General features: G+C 32.9%; 3 protein-coding genes across 4 annotated transcripts in view; 1 reads left to right on the forward strand and 2 right to left on the reverse strand.

Moving 5' to 3' along the window:
- Positions 1-20,519, reverse strand: part of LOC114329493 (venom carboxylesterase-6) — a 337,686-nt gene that overhangs the window by 260,263 nt on the left and 56,904 nt on the right. The window lies entirely within an intron of this gene.
- The window catches only part of LOC126880100 (juvenile hormone esterase-like), an 88,462-nt gene that overhangs the window by 60,624 nt on the left and 7,319 nt on the right, over positions 1-20,519 (reverse strand). For both annotated transcript variants that reach the window (XM_050643794.1, XM_050643793.1), the window contains exons 2-4: positions 12,946-13,089; positions 4,820-4,969; positions 1,323-1,476 (exon numbers count right to left, since the gene is read on the reverse strand). In XM_050643794.1, the coding sequence (XP_050499751.1) occupies positions 1,323-1,476; positions 4,820-4,969; positions 12,946-13,089 (448 nt within the window). The remainder of the gene's footprint in view (positions 1-1,322; positions 1,477-4,819; positions 4,970-12,945; positions 13,090-20,519) is intronic.
- LOC114342824 (nuclear envelope integral membrane protein 1) overlaps positions 1-20,519 on the forward strand; it is a 112,669-nt gene that overhangs the window by 27,929 nt on the left and 64,221 nt on the right. The gene's annotated exons all lie outside the window — the stretch shown is intronic.

Below are 20,519 nucleotides of genomic sequence, written 5' to 3' on the forward strand. Positions count from 1 at the left end.
TAATTACATTCGTGAGACATCCCAGAATAATGTTCAAGAAGTCGCCCACGTGAAAAGTGGGCCAAATTTTTTTAACATTTTTTTTAATCAAATTGCAAAAATCAATATTTTTGGCCCGGACAATTTTTTTGTAGGTTTTTTTTGGACCATTCTGGATAAAAAAGGTCTCTTATAATTTTTCTCTAAAGTTGATCGTTTTCGAGTTATAAGCAATTTAAAATTGAAAAAAAAAAAAACGAAAAATGGCGATTTTCAAGGCTTAATAACCCGGTTAAAAGTTATTATTATATTATGAAAGTCAGAAAGTTATATTATGAAAGTCAGAAAGTGACTAAATCAAAGTTTAATGCCCCCCCCCCCTATAAGATCCTGATGAAATTTTTGTCATTATTTTATTACTAAGCTGTTATTTTTAAGTAATAATATTGAGCGCCATGCACGTGTGCGGGGCTGTAAATGTTGAGTGCGAGAGAGATGCCACTCCGGCAGTCCAATTGTGCATCTACTTGCACTCACATTTACGGCCGCCTACCACGTGCATGGCGCTCATTATTATTACTTAAAAATAACAGCTTAGTAATAAAATAATGACAAAAATTTCTTCAGGATCTTGTAGGGGGGCATTAAACTTTGATTTAGTCACTTTCTGACTTTCATAATAATAACTTTTAACCGAGTTATTAAGCCTTGAAAATCGCCATTTTTCGTTTTTTTCAATTTTAAATTGCTTATAACTCGAAAACGATCAACTTTAGAGAAAAATTATAAGATACCTTTTTTATCCAGAATGGTCCAAAAAACCTACAAAATAATTGTCTGGGCCAAAAATATTGAATTTTGCAATTTGATTAAAAAAATTTGGCCCACTTTTCACGTGGGCGACTTCTTGAACCTTATTCTGGGATGTCTCACGAATGTAATTATGCAAAAAAATCTCATGGGGAATATTTTTCCCAACGAACTCGCCGTTTTCGCCTTGTCTAAAAATTAAAGGACGAAACTTTTACCTTTTATATTTTTTTTCAGCACTATCTTTTGAGTTATAGCGAAAGTATGGGCGTAAAATCAAAAAAATTTGGATTTTTTTTCAGAATTTGTTAAAGTAAAAATTAAGCGCAAGGTTTGCGACTAGCGCATATCCTGATTATTGATACAAGGTACAGCAAAGTACAAAGTACAAAGTACAAATACAAAGTACAAGGTACTGAAGTGATTCCAGCAAAGAAATAAACTTCTATGGAAATTTTCCAGTTCAAAACAGATCCCGCCAGAGTATTTGTCTTAATTGACTTGGAGTGCAATTCGTGTTTTATCTTACTTACCAAAAGGCCCAACACGATAGTTGATAGTCACAACAATTATATCATGCTCCATCAAGTAATGCGGTCCAAAGAAGTCGAAGTTTCCTGCGCCATTTACAAATCCTCCCCCAAAGAAGAAAAACATTACAGGCAGTGAACTGTATGGATATGGTTCCTAAAAAATACAGAAACAAAACTCTTAGTTCCTTATCAGAACTATACAAAACGTCTATTTTTTTACATTGAAAATATCGTCTTTTGGGAGTGAGTGACTTGAATTGCTTGAACATTGACTGAGACTTTAACTTCAATTGCCTTAAGCCAAATAAAAAAAAAGAAATCAAAATAATGATATTCATTTTACAGTTAATGTGATTTAAATAATATTGGGTCAATAAGAAAATAAAATAACAGAACAAAATGTAAATAAAACAAAATTAGCTATTAACAATAAACTAACTAAATAACGAATTAATACTGTATTAAGTATCGAAATACTTATACCCCCTTTAATCTACTTCATTTACTATCATTAAATATGTGTAGCGTTCGTAAAGACAATTGTAATAAAAGTCCGTATGAGTCTTAACAGTTTTAATTAATAAAATAGACAATTAAATTATAGATACTATTAAGTTGACGAAATGTAAAAGAGTTTGTGTAATTACGTGTGTTTTTTCAAAATTTTACGTGTTCTTACAAAAAGAAATTTATTTGGAAATAATTACGTTTAATGAATATTATAACCGGCTTGTCATAATACCCGTCTTAAAGCGTTTCTTTAAGTTGCGTCTTTTTCGATTATCCCAAATAACACGTCCGTCGAGGTCCTGATGTTAAAATCGACTAATTGATTTGATTCCCACACTAACCAAAACTGTCTCCTTTCTTCCCCTCTTCATGCTTAAATCCGAAACTATTAAAATTCTACTGCAATAAATTTCACTCCCTATTAGTAATAAAAATTATTTAGTTCATAGATTGGCGACTGTTATTCTTACTTATGTCTTAAAGATTAAAAGTTAAAAGTAGTTTGCAACGGCTGCGGCTACCGTAGTAATCCCAATCCGTTCCACCTTTCTGGGCCGACGTAGGTCCATATGTGTGAGACTCTGATTTCGTGCTCTTAATTATAATTAAGACAAATTATATACAGGAGAATTAACATTTAAGATAAAATATTTATAATTCTACATATGTATAAGGTGTATACAATTATTCTTAAGCCGCGTCCTCACTGGTAAAATTTTACGTGAGTATTGAACTTATGGTTCGTCGCAAGCATTTGCGTCGCAAATTTAACTGCTCGACCATCGAAAATTTGTCTTTCGTTCGTTGTGCGCGTCTGCTCACGTTGTGTAGAGTACATAACTTAAAAACACTCACTATACTAAAAAAGCGTCCACACTGCAAACCGTATGCGACGCAAATTCTTTGATTTATTCCAATAAAGTTATTATTCAAGTGATGAATTCAGAACTTCTGCTCATAAATATCATAAATAAGAGAAAAACGGAATACTTCAGCCTATCATTAGAGTACATAAATACCTATCATCTACTAGAGAAAGAGATGGATTGGTCGAAAGAAACTTTGATTGCTGCGTAATATTAGACAATGGTGTGGTTCCACAGTAGAAAAATTATTTCGCGCAGCAACCGATAGAGAAAGATTTCAGGATATTGTAAACGTGATGACGACCAATGTCTGAATACGGACACGGCACCTAAAGAAGAAGAAGTCACTCAACCTACGGGTTTGACAATAATAAATAAGTTTGGTAAAAGCCTCAATGATGCGTGTGAATTTTTTGAAATTTTTAAATTCACCGCAACCCACCGAAAAAAAAATGTTTATTGTGGTACAGGGAGGAGGAATGGGATGGACGGTTAAAATTGTGTTGAGTCTTGTTATTTAATCAAATGGAATGTAAATCAAATGCAATGGTCACCAAAATAACAAACGAGAAAGTGGCTCAATCGCTTTAAAAACTAAAGAAAGGAAAAGCAGTCGGACCAGATGTTATTCCTGGAGAAGTATGGAGAACATTGGGAGAGATAGGAACAAGTTTAGCAGGTTTATTTAATAGAATTATGGAAGTTGGACAAATGCCAGACGAATGGAGAAGCATTGTATTAGTACCTGTCTACAAAAACAAGGGAGATATACAACAGTGTACAAACTACAGGGCTATAAAACTACTTAGTCACACCATGAAAATATGATAGAGAGTAATTGATAGACGGATACGTGAAGAGACCGAAATATCCGAGAATCAATTTGGCTTTATGCAGGGCAGATCAACAACAGATGCAATTTTCATTATAAGGCAGTTGATGAAAAAATACAGGAGTAAAGAAACAAACGCTCATATGGTATTCATTGATCTTGAGAAAGCATATGATAGAGTTCCTCGAGAGATTCTGTGGTGGGCACTCAATAACAAAGGAGTCCCTGGTGAATATGTAAAGATTGTGAGGGATATGTATGAGGGAGTAACGACTAGTGTTAGGACAGGTGTGGGAGAGACATCAATTTCATGTGAAAGTAGGACTGCACCAAGGCTCGGTGCTTAGTCCTTATTCTCATTAGTTTTGGACCGAATAACTGCGAAACTACAGGGTAAAATTCCATGATGCTTAATGTATGCTGATGATGTCGTGTTAGTAGCAAATAGTGAAAAAAACTTAGAACAAAAAGTGGAACAGTGGAGACAAGCTCTGTACGAAAAGGGTTTAAAACTTAGTAGGACAAAAACAGAGTATTTGGAATGTTCATTTAAAGATGGAGTTACTACAAATAAAATGGTATCTTTGGATGGTGAAATTATTGTAAAAATCAATAGTTTTAAGCACCTGGGATCGGTATTACAGAGTGATGGAGAAATAGATGGAGATGCATGCAGTAAAATTAGGGCTGGATGGATAAAGTGGAAGGAAGCGAGTGGTGTGTTGTGTGACAGAAAAATTCCAATGAAGCTGAAGGGAAAATTCTATAAAACAGCCATAAGACCGGCTATGATGTACGGAACTAAATGTTGTAAGTGAAAAAAAAAGAGGAACAACGAATACATGTGGCGGAAATGAGAATGCTTAGATTGATGAGTGGAGTGACAAAAGGGATAAAATTAAAAATGAGTATATTAGGGGAAGTCTAGGTGTGGCACCAATTGATGCCAAAATGAGAGAGCATAGGTTGAGATGGTTTGGTCATGTTCAACGTCGAGACGTTAATCACCTAATACGAAAAATTACTGAAGCACAGATTCATGGAAGGAGTAGGAGAGGAAGACCAAAGAAGACCTGGGGGGAAACGATTGTGTGGAGAAATGTAATTAGGGAAGCCGACCCCGCATAGGGATAAGGCAAAGAGAGTGATGATGATGAGAATGTAAAAAATGAAAAAAAATTAAATCTGCCCTTTACAACTAAGTAAAACCCGATTCTAGAGATTAAACATTATTTGCCATATAATGAAATTTCAACCAAATGGTAAAAATTGCAATTTTCTATACTTACTCTTGGAGTGTATACATTTAAGTAAAGACAGTCTTCGTTTTCCAGTTCCTCAAGATTTGGTACGTTGTACATATTGCTCTGCTGGTAGCATATTTTTGTATTGTGTGTAGCGTCAAGTATTCCGTCCCATTTTTCTGCTGGTTCGGGATCCTAAAATAAACGATATAAACCACTTTTAATTGCCTTATTAAAATATTAACCTGTACTGCTCTTGTCATATCACAAACTTCAAGGGGATACAGGTTCAAACAATATACGGAAATTTTTTCTTACAAACTGACGATTTATTTATTGTTTTAAAACCGGTTAATACAGTGTGTCCACGGATGAGGTGCCCAAGAGGAGAAACTTTTTTATTTTCAATTTTAGCGAAAAATATCATTATTGATAAAAAGTTTTGCTTGTTTTAAAACCCCATAAAACGAAATAACATTTAAGTTTTTCTAAACCTACTTAATCCGTATAAATTTTTGCACTAAGTTCGAAATTGTAACAAAAATCTTCTAGTGTTGCTGAGCTACAATGTGGCTTAGTAACTGTCAACTCCGATAAATAATTTGCGAATTGTCATTTTTTTCGACAATGTTAAGCCTTCAACAAAGAATTTATCATGTGAGCTATCACTTTTATTTGATCTTTGTGAATTGAATATTTTTCATTGAACATTTTAATCATATGTCGGTACGAAACCGATCCAATTTCATAAGACTTTACAAGATAAATTCTTTGTTGGACGCTTAACATTGTCTTGTCGAAAAAGAATAACAATTCGCAAATTATTTATCGGAGTTGACAGTTACTAAGCTACCTTGTAGCTCAGCAACACTAGATTCTTGTTACGATTTCGAACTTAGCAAACAACAACTTAACAAAAATTTATAGGGATTTACATAAAATTGGCTACAAAATTAAGCAGGTTTTAGAACAAGCAGAACTTTTTATCAAGAATGACATTTTTCGTTAAAATTGAAAATAAAAAAGTTTTTCATCTTGGGCACCCCATCCGTGGACACACTGTATATGCAAATGAAATTTGATGGGTTTTAAGAGGTAGTTTGCACGTATACACGATTGGCGCGCATACGAGTAATGGCCTGATTTTTGTAAGCAAAAAAACAGTACGCCACTGAGGTATTTTAAATTAAAAATTATTTTTGAATCTCTCGTTTAATATGCGACGAAAATGTTTCTTGCATTTATTTTATACAGGATGTTTCAGAAAAAAGGAACACCGTCTCTAGGATAGGTAAAAAACTGAAACATAATTGGGGTTTCCTTAGTAAAAAATGTTTTTAACGCCATCCGCTGGTAAGATTCAGGGCGCTGAAGAAAAAAAAATTTACACATTTTTTACGATTTTGTAGTTTTGCCGAAACTACTGACAACACTGTAATGAAATATGCTGGATTAATTGTATATTCAACATTGGCGCGCTTACGGGTAATGGGCTGAAAAAAAATAATACACAACTGAGATACTTCAAATTAAAAAACATTTTTGAATTCTTCCTTCAATTTGTGACAAAAAATCGATCTTTCTTTTTTTCATACGACTTGTCGTTTTCATGCAAAAAATAAAATATCTTAACGCTTCCAAAGAATTCGCCTTACCTACCTAAGTTTCTAAATGTATAGATAATTATTTCGAATATACTATACTTTGTAAGGGTTCGTTCGTTTGTTTGGGTTTATATGACTGCGGACACTAAATCCATTCGCCAATTTTACTATTTTTTATTTTATTAGTCATTTTTTCGTATCTTATCCTAAAACTAATACTAATATAACAAACAATTCTACTAATAAATAATTATTTTTGTATTTTTTTTAATAATTTTTTATATATATATATTTTTATTAATTTTTTTCCAAATGATGTTCTCAGAGTTCCACAGCAAAAACTGCAACATTCTTCTTTAGCCCTCTACTTCATTCGAAAGCTATTTTACTATGGACTGTCCAAGTTCGTCACTCATTTTTATCTACATATTTTTTTTATATTTTTTTTAATTATTATATTTTTTTTTCTATTTTTTTTATATATCTTTTTTATATTTTTTCTTTCTTTTTTTTTTTATTATTTTTTTTTATTTTATTATTTTTTTTTTATTTTTTTTTTACTTTTTTTTTATTTTTATTTTATTATTTTTTTTTATATTTCTTTTCTTTTTTTTTTCTTTTCTTTTCTTTTCTTTTTCTTTTAACATATAACAATTTACAAGAAATACTTACTCTATATTTTACAATTACAATTTAAGCTTAATATCTAAAATATGTTTATACAATAGTCGGTATACCAACTCATTATTTTCTAATGTTAATAAATAATTTAAATTAATGGGATGGTGGACATCAGTCAAAGAATACAGTGAATTTAAAAACATATTAACTTTATTAGAGATAAGAGAACAGGTCAAAATTTTGTGTTGTAGATTGCCCAACTGTCCACAAATACATTGTGGACTATCAGCTATATTAATTTTAAATAAATATGATGGAGTAAGACAGTGGTCAAATCTCATTCTGCATATGGTTCTTATCATATCTTTTGTCGACTCCATTTTAGAAAACCAAGGTTTATCCGTTATATAGTTTCTGATTGATCTGTAGTGGTTTCCTGTATTTACGTTTTCATCAATATACCTTTCTTTCCATTCTTTCTTAATCTCTTTGAATAAATTTGATTCAATATCTTTTGGCGTACATTTGTAAGGGTTAATATGTTATATTTTTTGCATAAATACGGCGCATGGTAAAAAAAAAGAAAGATTGATTTTACACCATTTTGTCACAAATTGAACGAGGAATTCAAAAATGATTTTTAATTTGAAATATCTAAGTAGCGTACCTACTACAGTGGAACCCCCCGTCCTCTCCCGGCCCCCGATAACCCGGAAGTCCGGCTAATCCGGACCGATTTTCATCAGATAAACATTTTGATTTTCAGTACATTTGTATTTTGACGACACCCGATTTGGGCGTCGAAACGTTAATAAAATTATTTTTCAATTTAATTGTGGTTTATTTTCCATCAAAATAGTTAATTATCAGATAAACATTTCAACAATAAAAATATATGTAATATAATATTTGAGAGATAATTTGTATTTGTGTAATTTGAACTATACGATAGTAAAAATGACTTAGGGCACACGCCGGCAGAAACAACAGGCACCTGTCTGTAGTATTCCTTTACATATTTATTTCAAACTGTCTTAGCATTGTTTAAAAAAGACTAAAATACTATTAAAAGAATTCTTTTTTAAACAATGGTCTTTAGTTTTCACTGTTCTTAAATAACATAACATCTTTCCGATTGTGGTGACTGTATTGTGTGTAGTACAGTCTTGTATTGATCGCTTCCGTTTGCTTACGTTTGTGTTTGCGTGTTTTTAGTAATTTAGATGTGTAGGTACTGTGCATATTTATATATATTTCATGGTATTTCAATTCTAACGGAGTTTATCTGTAGGTATACCGCATTTTATTAATTTTTACCATATTCTCCGGATAACCCGGATTTTTGATAACCCGGATCGGCCGCGGTCCCGATTAATCCGAGTTATCGAGGTTCCACTGTACGTTTCTTCTTTCTAAAATATGTAAATTTTTTTCTTCAATGCCCTGTATGTTGAATGCGGATTTAAGATTTTAGAAAACGTTACAAAAATTTTTTACTAAGCAAACCCGAATTACTTTTAAACGTTTTACCTATCCTAGAGACTATTTATTACTATTTTATTGGGAAATAGGTCACAATTTAAGTAAATGAAAACTAATAATTTATATTTTGTATTTAATACAAAATAGCAAAAGACAGAGAATCATTTACAGCAAATACTATTAGACCTAAATACAACGGCGGATCCAGCAACCTTGCAAGGAGGGGGCAATGAAATAAAAATGTTCTCGTCACCCGTATGGGCTGTTACTTTATTTTTCTTCATGTACCATGTCCTTTCAGAACGTTGGTTACTATCATAGCTATCTTAATTTTATTCACTGCCACCCTAAATCAACCAGAAAGTGCTTTTTCGTCCTGGACTGTGTTTGCCTTCTATTCTCACTTGCATAATATTTTGTAGCAAACTATATTTGAAACTTCTCATTACATGTCCAAAATACTCCACTTTTCTCTTCTTGATACCTTCTATAATGTCAGTAGTCTTGCTGATACGTTCTAGTATTGTGGAGTTTCGGATCTTCTTCCTACAAGATACTTTTAAATTCTTTTATAGAACCACATTTCGAAAGCCTCAAGGCGATTTAGGTGAGTAGATCGATTTTATTCACAGTCCAAGACTCGACACCATACAGTAAGACCGAGAACACGTACTTTGGATAAGGAATTCTGTTTTATGTTTCATTCCGTTATTCAATTGTGAATAGAACACAAAACTCACTATTTATTTTCAATCGTAATTGTCTCTTTCTTAAAAAAAGGCGACACCAGGCGAAGTCTCAAAGAGGTGGCAATTGACCCCATTGACCCCCCTTGGATCCGCGCCTGCCTAAATACAAAATCAAAAGAAATTGTAACACCGAATGTATAGATATAACTGAGAATATAAATCTGGACAATAATAGATAATATAGAAAAGGTTGAGTCGTATATATACTTGGGACAAAAAATCGAACTATTAAAGCTTAACCTAAAGGCTGATTTACGTAAATAGAAGATGTTCCTTAGCATGCCAGCATTTGGTCGATTACAAATTTAAATCAATTTAAAGGCAAAAACCTTCGATCAGTGACATATGGAACTGAAACGTGGGCTTTTAACAATAGCGTAGTCCACAAACTTCAAGTGACTCAGAGAACTATGGAACGGAGGATGCTCAACATTAAGCTCAGTGATCACAAATCCAATGAAGAGATAAGAAGACGATCAAAAGTAACAGATGTGATCCAGAAGGTTATCATGTTAAAATGGAACTGGGCAGGACACATAGGAAGAATGGAAGACAATCCTTGGACAAAGCGATTTCTCGAGTGGCGACCAAGGACAAGCAAAAGAAGTAGAGGCAAACCTCAAACAAAATGGACTAATGGCACCAAGCGAATGGCTGGCCACGAATGGATGCAAAAAACAGCAAACAGATATGAATGGACACACCTAAGGGAGGCTTACATCCGACGATGGATGGAATAGCTGTTGATGATGATATAATCAATGTGGAGGCCAAAGTTTATCTTAATAAGTATCCCCACTGTAAAGCTTTGATTGATTGTTAATTTTTGGTATCTCCCCACTATTTATTCGACGATTTATTCCTTGTCCTTTCCCAGTTTTATTCAGACGTGTTGTGCACTCATATCATTCTGGAGGAATTTTTTAGTTCATTCGCTGTTTCATGGTGTAAAGTATATGTAATTATAGTTAAAAACGGTGCCATATATATGACACTACCCTTACGCACTATACCTGAACATGCACCTACAGCCTTGATATACAGGGTGTCCCGGAAAATAGTGCGTTCCTTAAAGTTATAGGTAGAGGGTGCCATGTAGAACAGAAAACTCTTATAACATTTTTTTCTAAATGCAACCGTTGGCCAAAAAATTAAAATACATTTTGGTACGCAAATTAAAATGTGGCAACTATGTGAGGTACAAAAATTTAAAGGCAGACAGTCCCATGTTTAGTAAACAGATAGGTAGTATGGAAGATAGGTATTATTGTTAATTATTTATGGCCAGATCACTAAATGGAGAGACATACTATAAATATTTCTTTCAAAATATTTTGCCAGTATTTCTCGTCGTATGATAACGTGTGTTCGTGAAAGTGGGTTACTTTGAATATTTATTAGGCATAATAATTATTTTCAAGTAACCACAACTTAATTATTTTAAATTCTAAGTTTTTCAACCTAATAAAAATATTTTTAAAATCAAATATTTTTAAAAGATTTTTAATTGAAAAACTTATTGGACCATTTTCCTGGTGACACTTCCAAGGCTTCTACAATATGCAAGCCAAATAGATGCTGCAGTGAAGACAAAAGGGAAGGAATTCTACACTATGCAATTCACAACCCCCGTCTGCAGCTTGGTAAAGTTCCAATGGAAAATGGACCTAGTTACTCTATAGGAGTAATACTAATATAAAATAAAAATGTATACCATTTTTATTCAGTTGCAACGCGAAACCAAAACTGTCTTAACTTTTACTTAGGCTAGAGAGCGCGGTCAGCACTCTTATCGACGATTTCACCTCTTGTTAGAGGCTCTTCAGAGAATGCATAGGCTGCTATCTCTACTCTGGGTAAAAATTTTCGACATTTATTAGTCCCACATGTCCCCCATATAGACTTTCATTTAGCAGATGCCGCTACGCACCTCTACTACCTTCACGTCAGTTGCAATGGGGGACTAATAAATGTCGAAAATTTTTACCTGGAGTAGAGATAGCCTATGCATTCTCTGAAGAGCCTCCAACAAGAGGTAAAATCGCCGATAAGAGTGCTGGCCGCGCTCTCTAACCTAAGTAAAAGTTAAGACAGTTTTGGTTTCGCATTGCAACTGAATAAAAATGGTATACATTTTTATTTTATATTAGTATTACTACTATAGAGTAACTACGTCCATTTTCCGTTGGAACTTTACCAAGCTGCAGACGGGGGTTGTGAATTGCATAGTGTAGAATTCCTTCCCTTTTGTCTTCACTGCAGCATCCATTTGGCTTGCATATTGTAGAAGCCTTGGAGGTGTCACCAGGAAAATAATCCAATAAGTTTTTCAATTAAAAATCTTTTAAAAATATTTTATTTTAAAAATATTTTTATTAGGTTGAAAATCTTAGACTTTCATTTAGCAGATGCCGCTACGCACCTACTACCTTCACGTCAGTTGCAATGGGGGACTAATAAATGTCGAAAATGTTTACCTGGAGTAGAGATAGCAGCCTATGCATTCTCTGAAGAGCCTCTAACAAGAGGTGAAATCGTCGATAAGAGTGCTGGCCGTGCTCTCTAACCTAAGTAAAAGTTAAGACAGTTTTGGTTTCGCATTGCAACTGAATAAAAATGGTATACATTTTTATTTTATATTAGTATTACTACTATAGAGTAACTACGTCCATTTTCCGTTGGAACTTTACCAAGCTGCAGACGGGGGTTGTGAATTGCATAGTGTAGAATTCCTTCCCTTTTGTCTTCACTGCAGCATCCATTTGGCTTGCATATTGTAGAAGCCTTGGAGGTGTCACCAGGAAAATAATCCAATAAGTTTTTCAATTAAAAATCTTTTAAAAATATTTTATTTTAAAAATATTTTTATTAGGTTGAAAATCTTAGACTTTCATTTAGCAGATGCCGCTACGCACCTACTACCTTCACGTCAGTTGCAATGGGGGACTAATAAATGTCGAAAATGTTTACCTGGAGTAGAGATAGCAGCCTATGCATTCTCTGAAGAGCCTCTAACAAGAGGTGAAATCGTCGATAAGAGTGCTGGCCGCGCTCTCTAACCTAAGTAAAAGTTAAGACAGTTTTGGGTTCGATTTGCAACTGAATAAAAATGGTATACATTTTTATTTTAATTATTTTAGTTCACAAGTAAACAAATTACTGATACATATCTGGTGTTTTTAATTTCCACTGTAAACTCCAATGTAATTCAGTTAAATCCTTTGCCATTCAACACATTTAAAGCTTAATAAACACATAATACTAGTTCAGTTAAAGGATGTGTTTTTATGTTAAAAGACGTATAATTCGTTTAAAATTATGGAATAGGTATTTCAATACATTTAACAAAAAATAATTTTAGTAAACAAATAGTAAATACATATAAGTACTATTAGGTTGGATTATTTTAAATACTGTACCTAAATTACAAATGACTTCTTGTTTTTTTTTTGGAAACGGTTGACTTTAGAAAAAAGTTGTATAGGACTTTTTTGTTCAAAATTTTGCATTCTATCAATGCCTTAAAGGAACGCACTATTTTTCAGCACTATTTTTCAGTATTTTCAGTATTTTTTCGGAATATCTATACACCCTGTATACAGAACATGTGTGGCAATTAGTTTGTTCGCAGCTAGCTAAAATTATCGATATATAAAAATATTTCAGTATTATCTTTAAATTGACTGAATAATATTTATTATCTTTTAACACTTACCGCGAAACGTAGATCCCCAATTGGTGGTTTTCCAAAAGGTATTTGCTGAAAAGCATAGAATGTTGTTTTGGTCTTCCTCAGTGAGTATTCTTTTCTTCCCCGTATCTCTCCATTTGGAATTTGAACTACGATGTTTTCAGCATCCTAAATCAGAATATTTATTACGTTTTAAAAAAAGATAAAGTGAACTGTAAAGTAATTGTTATACTGAAGAAATAGAATACCTACATAATAATATCATATTACATTTATTTTAATTTCTGTAGTTTTATATTCTAATCGTAAGAGAAGATTTATTGAGGGTGAGAAAAGTAGAATATTGCCAATAAAGCGATCTGGTGATCACCAACATTCAGGAAAAATAAAGAAAAATGGAAAACTATATAGAAATTGCAAGAGACTTGTCGGACCCAGATCTTAAATATTATAAAGAAGAAAGCCAATGTCCCAGCAAAAAAGATAACGCAGAAATGTATGAAATCTATTCGATCCTACCTACGATGGCAAGAAGAGTAAACAGAAGATAAATAACATAGTCAAACATCATCCGATTAGATGCATTAGATTCGATATATGTAACTTCAACTGGCGAATTTCTAAGTAGTAGACAGTTTTGTGTACTTGCCCCTGATGACCCAAATGGCGAACATTATCAATCTGTTGCGTCCACTGTTTGAGATGGTCTCCCTTAGCTCTTTCCATCTGTCTCTGTCTTGTGCGGCTTGCATCCTGTTACTATAACATGCTTCATATCGTCGGTCCATCTGGTTGGTGGGCGTCCTCTGCTCCTTGGTCCTTCTTCTCGTGGCCTCCACTCGACAATACGTTTTGTCCATCGGTTGTATGATAATCTGGCGATGTGTTGGAATTTTGGAATCTGCAGAATTCCATTTTAGCGACGCGATTCTTTCAACAACGTTCATTGTTTTTGTTTTACGACGTATTTCCTCGTTTTGACAACGTCTATCGCTCCGTAGCGCTCTGAGTTACGCGAATCTTGTTAACTACCTTTTTTGTGAGTGTTACTGCTCCATACGGGAGTGTAACACACACTGGTCAAAGATTGTCCTTTTGATGCATATGCGTAAGTCCGATTTAAATACATAGTTCAATTTACCAAACGCTGCCCAGGCTAATTGTACCTATGTATGTATTCCTCTTCATAAGGGCGGCGAAAAATCTAATGCAACTATAGACCTATTGCCCTACTACCGGTACTCTCCAAAATGATTGAGAGGCTCATAAAAACCCGACTTATGTCCTTTCTCTTTGATAACAATATTTTATCACAAAATCAGTTCGACTTTTTAACTGATAAATGTACTACTGATGCCATGTTTTCTGTACTTCACGAGGTTTACCAAGCACTAAACAATAATCTTTATACTTCCACACTGTTTTCTGTGACTATGTCAAAGCTTTTGATTGTGTAAATTACGACATTTTGATTAAAAATCTACATTTCTGTGGAATTCGAGGTATTTCTTTGAATTGGTTCACATCTTACTTAGATAATAGGAAACAACTGGTTAGAGCAAATGATACTGACTCTAGTCTCAAAAACATTGTATGTGGAGTACCACGAGTACCACAAGGTTCAGTATTGGGTCCTCTACTTTTCCTTATCTTTATAAATGACATCACTAATTTAAAAATCGATGGAAAATTTTTTCTTTTTTCTGATGATACCTGTATCACATGGAGCAACTCAACTATTGCAACTCTTCATGCAACTATATCTTCTTACGATAAAAACCTGGTCTGACTCTAATTTACTCTCCTTTAACGTGGATAAAACGGTAACATTATCATATAAAGGTGCTCTCTAACCCCTGCTTGTGAATAACAGCCAGATCTCTACCGTTGATTCGGTAAAATTTCTTGGTATTCTTTTAGACAGCAACCCCAAATGGTCCCTTCATATCGATTTGTAAGAAACTCGCCTCAGCATGTTATGCCATAAGATCTATTTCGAAGTAACTCAATTTAGCATCTTCTGAATTAACATATTTTTCTTTGTTCAAGTCTCATCTTCGATATGGTCTTCTTTTTTGGGGGTCTAGTACAGCTGCCCAATTTGATGTTATTTTCAAATTACAAAAAAGAGCAATAAGATATCTGTTTGGCCTCAGAAGAACAACCCATTGCAGAAGTTGCTTTAAAGATCACGAAATTTTAACCCTTCCATCTTTGTATATTTTAGAAATTGTTTGCTTAATTCGTAAACATCGGCATGTCTTTCCAGCAAGGCCTCATCATGACTACTCCACCAGAAATTCAACTTTTGATGTCCATTTACCGATCCCGTCTTCTGAGTTAGTAAAGAAATCTATACTATATTCCGCAAAAAAACTATACAACCATCTCCCTTTACAACTTAAATCTGCAACATCTTTCCTCAAGTTCCGTAAAATGTCAAAAGCTTATTTATCTAAAAGACCATATTATTCAGTAGAAGAGTTTCTTAATGAATAACTAAGAAATTACAGTAATATACAAGTAACTACAGTATGTACAAGTAACTAAATTTTGGGTGTCACATACAGCAGCTAAAACTTACTTCCTTTGTTTGTGTTTAATTATATGTTGTATGGTCAATTTTGCAATTTATATAGTAATTTTGCAATATATTGGTTTTGTTTTGCTTCACTTTTTTAACTTGTTTATATTTTTTTTATTGACGATTTATCTAATTTCAGAAAATTGTATTTGTCATTGTTGTATATTTTTTGTGACTCTATGTCAAGCTTTGCCCATAAAATTGTATAATTTTCGGTGACAATAAAGCATATTTCTATTCTATTGTATGCGACGTGGGAGCTCACATGTCTGGTTACCTCTGCTCAACCGAATTTCATGTCCCAAGTACTTATAAGATGCAGTGTGCTCAATATCCCTTCCATCAACAACAATATTAGGACTTGGCACCAGATTAGTCATTATTTGCGTCTTGTTCATGTTAATCTTTAGTCGGACCTCTAAGGAAGCTTGATATAATTTTTTCAACATTATTGTATCATCCATACTATCATATCGGCTACAAAGACGATATCATCTGAGAATCTCAAATGACTGAGCTTCTCTCCATTTAGGTTTATACCATATTTGTTCAGATCTGCCTTCTTGCAAGTGTGTTCTAAAAGCGTCGTGAATAGTTTTGGTGAGATGATGTGTCCTTGCCGTACTCCTCGCTGTATACATAATCTATTTGTTTCATTTTGGTAGATAATATTTGATTATGTTAGTGTAGCGTCTAGTGGTCTATTCAGCATTCCGTCAATGCTTTTAACATTTTCTGCTGTCTTATGGTATCGAATGCTTTCTCTTAGTCCACGAATATCAGTGTCAATGGTTTGTTGTATTTCGCAGACTACTCTATTAAGATTCTTTATTACTAGTAAGTGGTCGTTAGTGCTATATCCAGATCTAAATCCAGCTTGTTCTTTAGAGCAGACGTTCTCAATCTGTGGTACATGTACCACTCGTGGTACATATCATTATTGGCGGTGGTACACAAAACACAGAAAAAAATAAAATAGTAGTACTTAGTAAGTATTGATAATACAATTTAAAAATATAGGTGGTACTACCAAAAATAATAAAAATAACTGTAGGTGGTACATCACTCAAAAAGGTTGAGAACCGCTGCTCTAGACTCTAGACTGATAGACTTAGCATCCAGACTATAAGTGGCTCTAATTATGCTAAATGAAACCAATTGTGTCGCAAATTCCTCGGTAGAATGCAGTAGGATGTGGTTACCCATACTGAAAGAGGAAGTCAATAGAAAGAAAATACCAAGATTAGTAAGTCAATAATATCGAGCTAGTACATATTTTATATTTTAGTATTACTTATATATCTAGTATTATTATTAATATTATTTATAATTTAAACATGTTACAAGTCAGAATTTGGTATTATTTTTTGAGAGTAAATTAATGTAAGACCAAATACTTACGATGTCGGGATAGTATCACAGGGTTTTTCCTGGTTTTCCCTTGTGATTTACTATGAAGTCTCTAACGCGAGAATTTTACTGTCGTTGCATTTGGTTGTCTTTTTAAAGACATATCACATGCTATAATTTTTTTATGACGGATATTCTTGAGTTGGGGTTGATTTCATGTAATCGAATGAACTATCTTTCAGTAAGTCGTCCCAGGAACGCAACTCATAAATATTGGCAATATCATTTTAAAGTCTTCTACTTTAAAATTAGGCCAGGGTAATAAGACAAAATATACCCTGTTCGTGACACTCGAGCAGCCAGGGTACTGAAGCGTTTTTTCGACAAGTAATACCTATAGGAACAAATTGTAACTATTTCCTGCGTAGGATCTAGCGGCCATTTTTATTTATAAACAATTAAGTGTCAAAAAATGGCATTTTTACCTTTTTTTTCAAATCAATGGAAAACAGTGAAACTTATGATTTTTTTAGTACAAATATCTTTGAGATTATGGAAAAAGCTTTAAAATGACATATTACAAAGTTTGATATACTCATTTATTGTTAATATAATTGCGAAAAAAGGTCGGAATTGCAAAAACAATTATTTTCGCAATAACTGCTGTAAAAATTAGTGTACAGGTTTGAAATTTTTGTCAAATGAGGGTTCTTTGGTGCTTAATATGTGATAAAAATTTCAAAGCGATTCATTCAATTGTTTAAATTTTATTCGAATTGTTTATCTCAGTGAGCATTTTTTTGCACTAACATAAGTCAGAAAATAATGACGTTAGAACCATTCCACAGGTGTCAAATGGAAGAGCATGAAATATATTTTCAACTTGGTTTAAAAAATGCGAATAACAAATGCATTTATTAGTAATAAATAATTGTGCAAAAGTATCGTAAATCTTTCCTTATAAACTTTTTGAATAACTTTTTCCAAAAAAATTAACTTTTTTACCCTGTTTTAAGTGCACAACTACCAAGTAATGTTATTTATATCATAATTGATGAAAAATTGTAATAAATATATATAATTTCTTATACACAAAATAAAAAAATTATAAGGAAAGATTTACGATACTTTTGCATAATTATTTATTACTAATTAATGCATTTTTTATTCGATTTTTTTAAACCAAATTAAAAATATAGCTCATACTCTTTCATTTGACACCTGTGGAATGGTTCTAACGTCATTTTTTTCTGACTTATGTTATTGTAAAAAAAATTCTCTCTGGGATAAACAATTTGAATAAAATTTAAACAATTGAATGAATCGCTTTGAAATTTTTACCACATATTTGTCATGATGACATCATTTAGATGGCTGGCATTCGCTAGAAATTGCCTATTCAATAAAGTGACAAAAAAGAGAAGAGGAGGGAGCAGCCCCTCTCAGATGTCAATTTGAACCATGTGTTTTATTAATTTTATTTCATCCTATAATTATCCAATTAATCAAAACAAAAGTAAGTAAGCACACAAATATTATATGGCGCAGTCATATTTCGTTGTCTTCGCACCCTAAGGAGAATTGATAAATAATAATACTTTTTAAATTTGACTTAACCTCCAAAATGAACGACCACATTGTTCCAGTAACAGAACTGTGTTTTGATGGTAATATGGGAGATAATTGGAGTTTTTTCGAACAAAAATTTAATATATTTTTGGAAGCCAGCAAGCTTAATGAAGAGACCGACAGTTTGCAAGGCAGCGTACTGTTGAATCGAGTTGGAGATCGGGCTCTTCGTATTTATAACAATTTCGAGTGGTCTTCAGATGAAAAGAAAACGTCTTGTAAAGCTATTCTAAAAAAGTTTAAAGAGTACTTTACACCCTCAAAAAATGTCACATATGAGCGATACTTATTTTTTACTCGAGACAAGATAGGGTTAGAGACATATGACTCATATGTAACAGAACTGAGACAGCTTGCAAGTACCTGTGAATTCGACACTCTAACTGACAGTTTAATACGTGATCGGCTAATCCTTGGAATCTCGGATGTTTCGTTAAAGGATAGATTGTTACGAGAACAAGGTTTAACACTGAGCCGAGGATTAGAAATATGCAGAGCTGCTGAGGTGGCAGCAAGACAGTTGAGCGTTATTAGTGGGGCCAATAGTAGTCAATCATTAGAAGTTCTAGAAATACAAAAACAGAAAAAACATCAATCAAATAGAAACCAGCAGCCGAAATCTGCTCCTCAGTATACAGCTGATCCTGGTCAGTCTTACCGAAATCATCCCCAGACGTCAGGAAATCAAAAGATAAGTAACAATTTTATAAAAAACTGTTATAAGTGTGGTTCTAATCATAGTTTAAACAAGTGTCCGGCTTATGGATTACGGTGTAAAATTTGTAATAAGTTTAACCATTTTGCAAAAGTTTGTAATGCTAATAGTTATAGAAACAGAGTCCATAATGTAAATGTCCATCAAAGTGATACCGATTCAGATTCTGATTTTTCGCCAGATCAGTTTTTTCTAAATAATATAAATGAAAAGTCTTCAGAAAAGTGGTATGAAGACTGTTTTATAAATAATAAAATAATTGTATCTTTTAGATTAGACTCAGGAGCAGACTGTTGTGTTTTGCCATACACTTATTTTAAAAAATTAAATATTCAAACTTCTGAACTTACTAGTAGCACCAATAAAATTACTGATTATAATGGAAAAATAATAAATACAGTAGGAAGTGTATATTTAAAAGTCAGGCAATGCAAAAATAAAGAAAATATAGCTAAATTGAAATTTTATATTGTTAAAACACATAATGATGCAATACTTGGTCTTGATGCCTGTATAATGTTAAATTTAATTCAGAAAAATAATATTAATGTAATAAATGATAATTTACACAATGATATTGAGAGTATTAGTCAAATAATTCATGAATATGATGATGCTTTTAGGGGTGTAGGATGTTTGAAAGGTAAACATACCATAAAAATTGATGAGAAAGTAGCCCCCAGAGTCCATCCACCTAGAAAGGTACCATTTGCAATGCATGACAAACTGATGAAGAAACTGAAGGAGCTGGAAAGACTTGAGATAATTAGAAAAGTGACAGAACCAACGGATTGGGTAAATTCTCTTGTAATAGTTAATAAAAAAGCTAATAATGATATAAGAATTTGTATGGATCCTAAAGATCTTAACAATGTTATTAAGCGTGAGCATTTTTATATCCCTACACTTGATGATATTTCTAGTCGACTAAAAGGTTCTTGTCATTTTTCTGTCTTGGATCTTAGCAACGGATTTTGGCATATTCAGTTAGATGATAACAGCAGTAAACTATGTACATTTAATACCCCATTTGGTCGATATCGTTTTTTAAGAATGCCAAATGGCATAGCTTCAGCTCCTGAGGTTTTTCAAAAGAAAATGCAGCAATTATTTGAAAATGTAGAAATAGGGTTATATTTTGATGATTTATTAATATATTCTGATACTCTTGAGGGTCACAATAAAAAATTAAAACAGGTTTTAGATATTGCTAGAAAAAATAATATAAAATTTAATAGAGATAAATGCAAGTTCGGGTTAGCTTCTGTAAATTATATGGGATATAATATTTCTAAAAAGGGTCTGGAACCTGATGAGAAA

This window comes from Diabrotica virgifera, chromosome 2, assembly GCF_917563875.1.
Source record: "Diabrotica virgifera virgifera chromosome 2, PGI_DIABVI_V3a".
NCBI lineage: Eukaryota > Metazoa > Arthropoda > Insecta > Coleoptera > Chrysomelidae > Diabrotica > Diabrotica virgifera.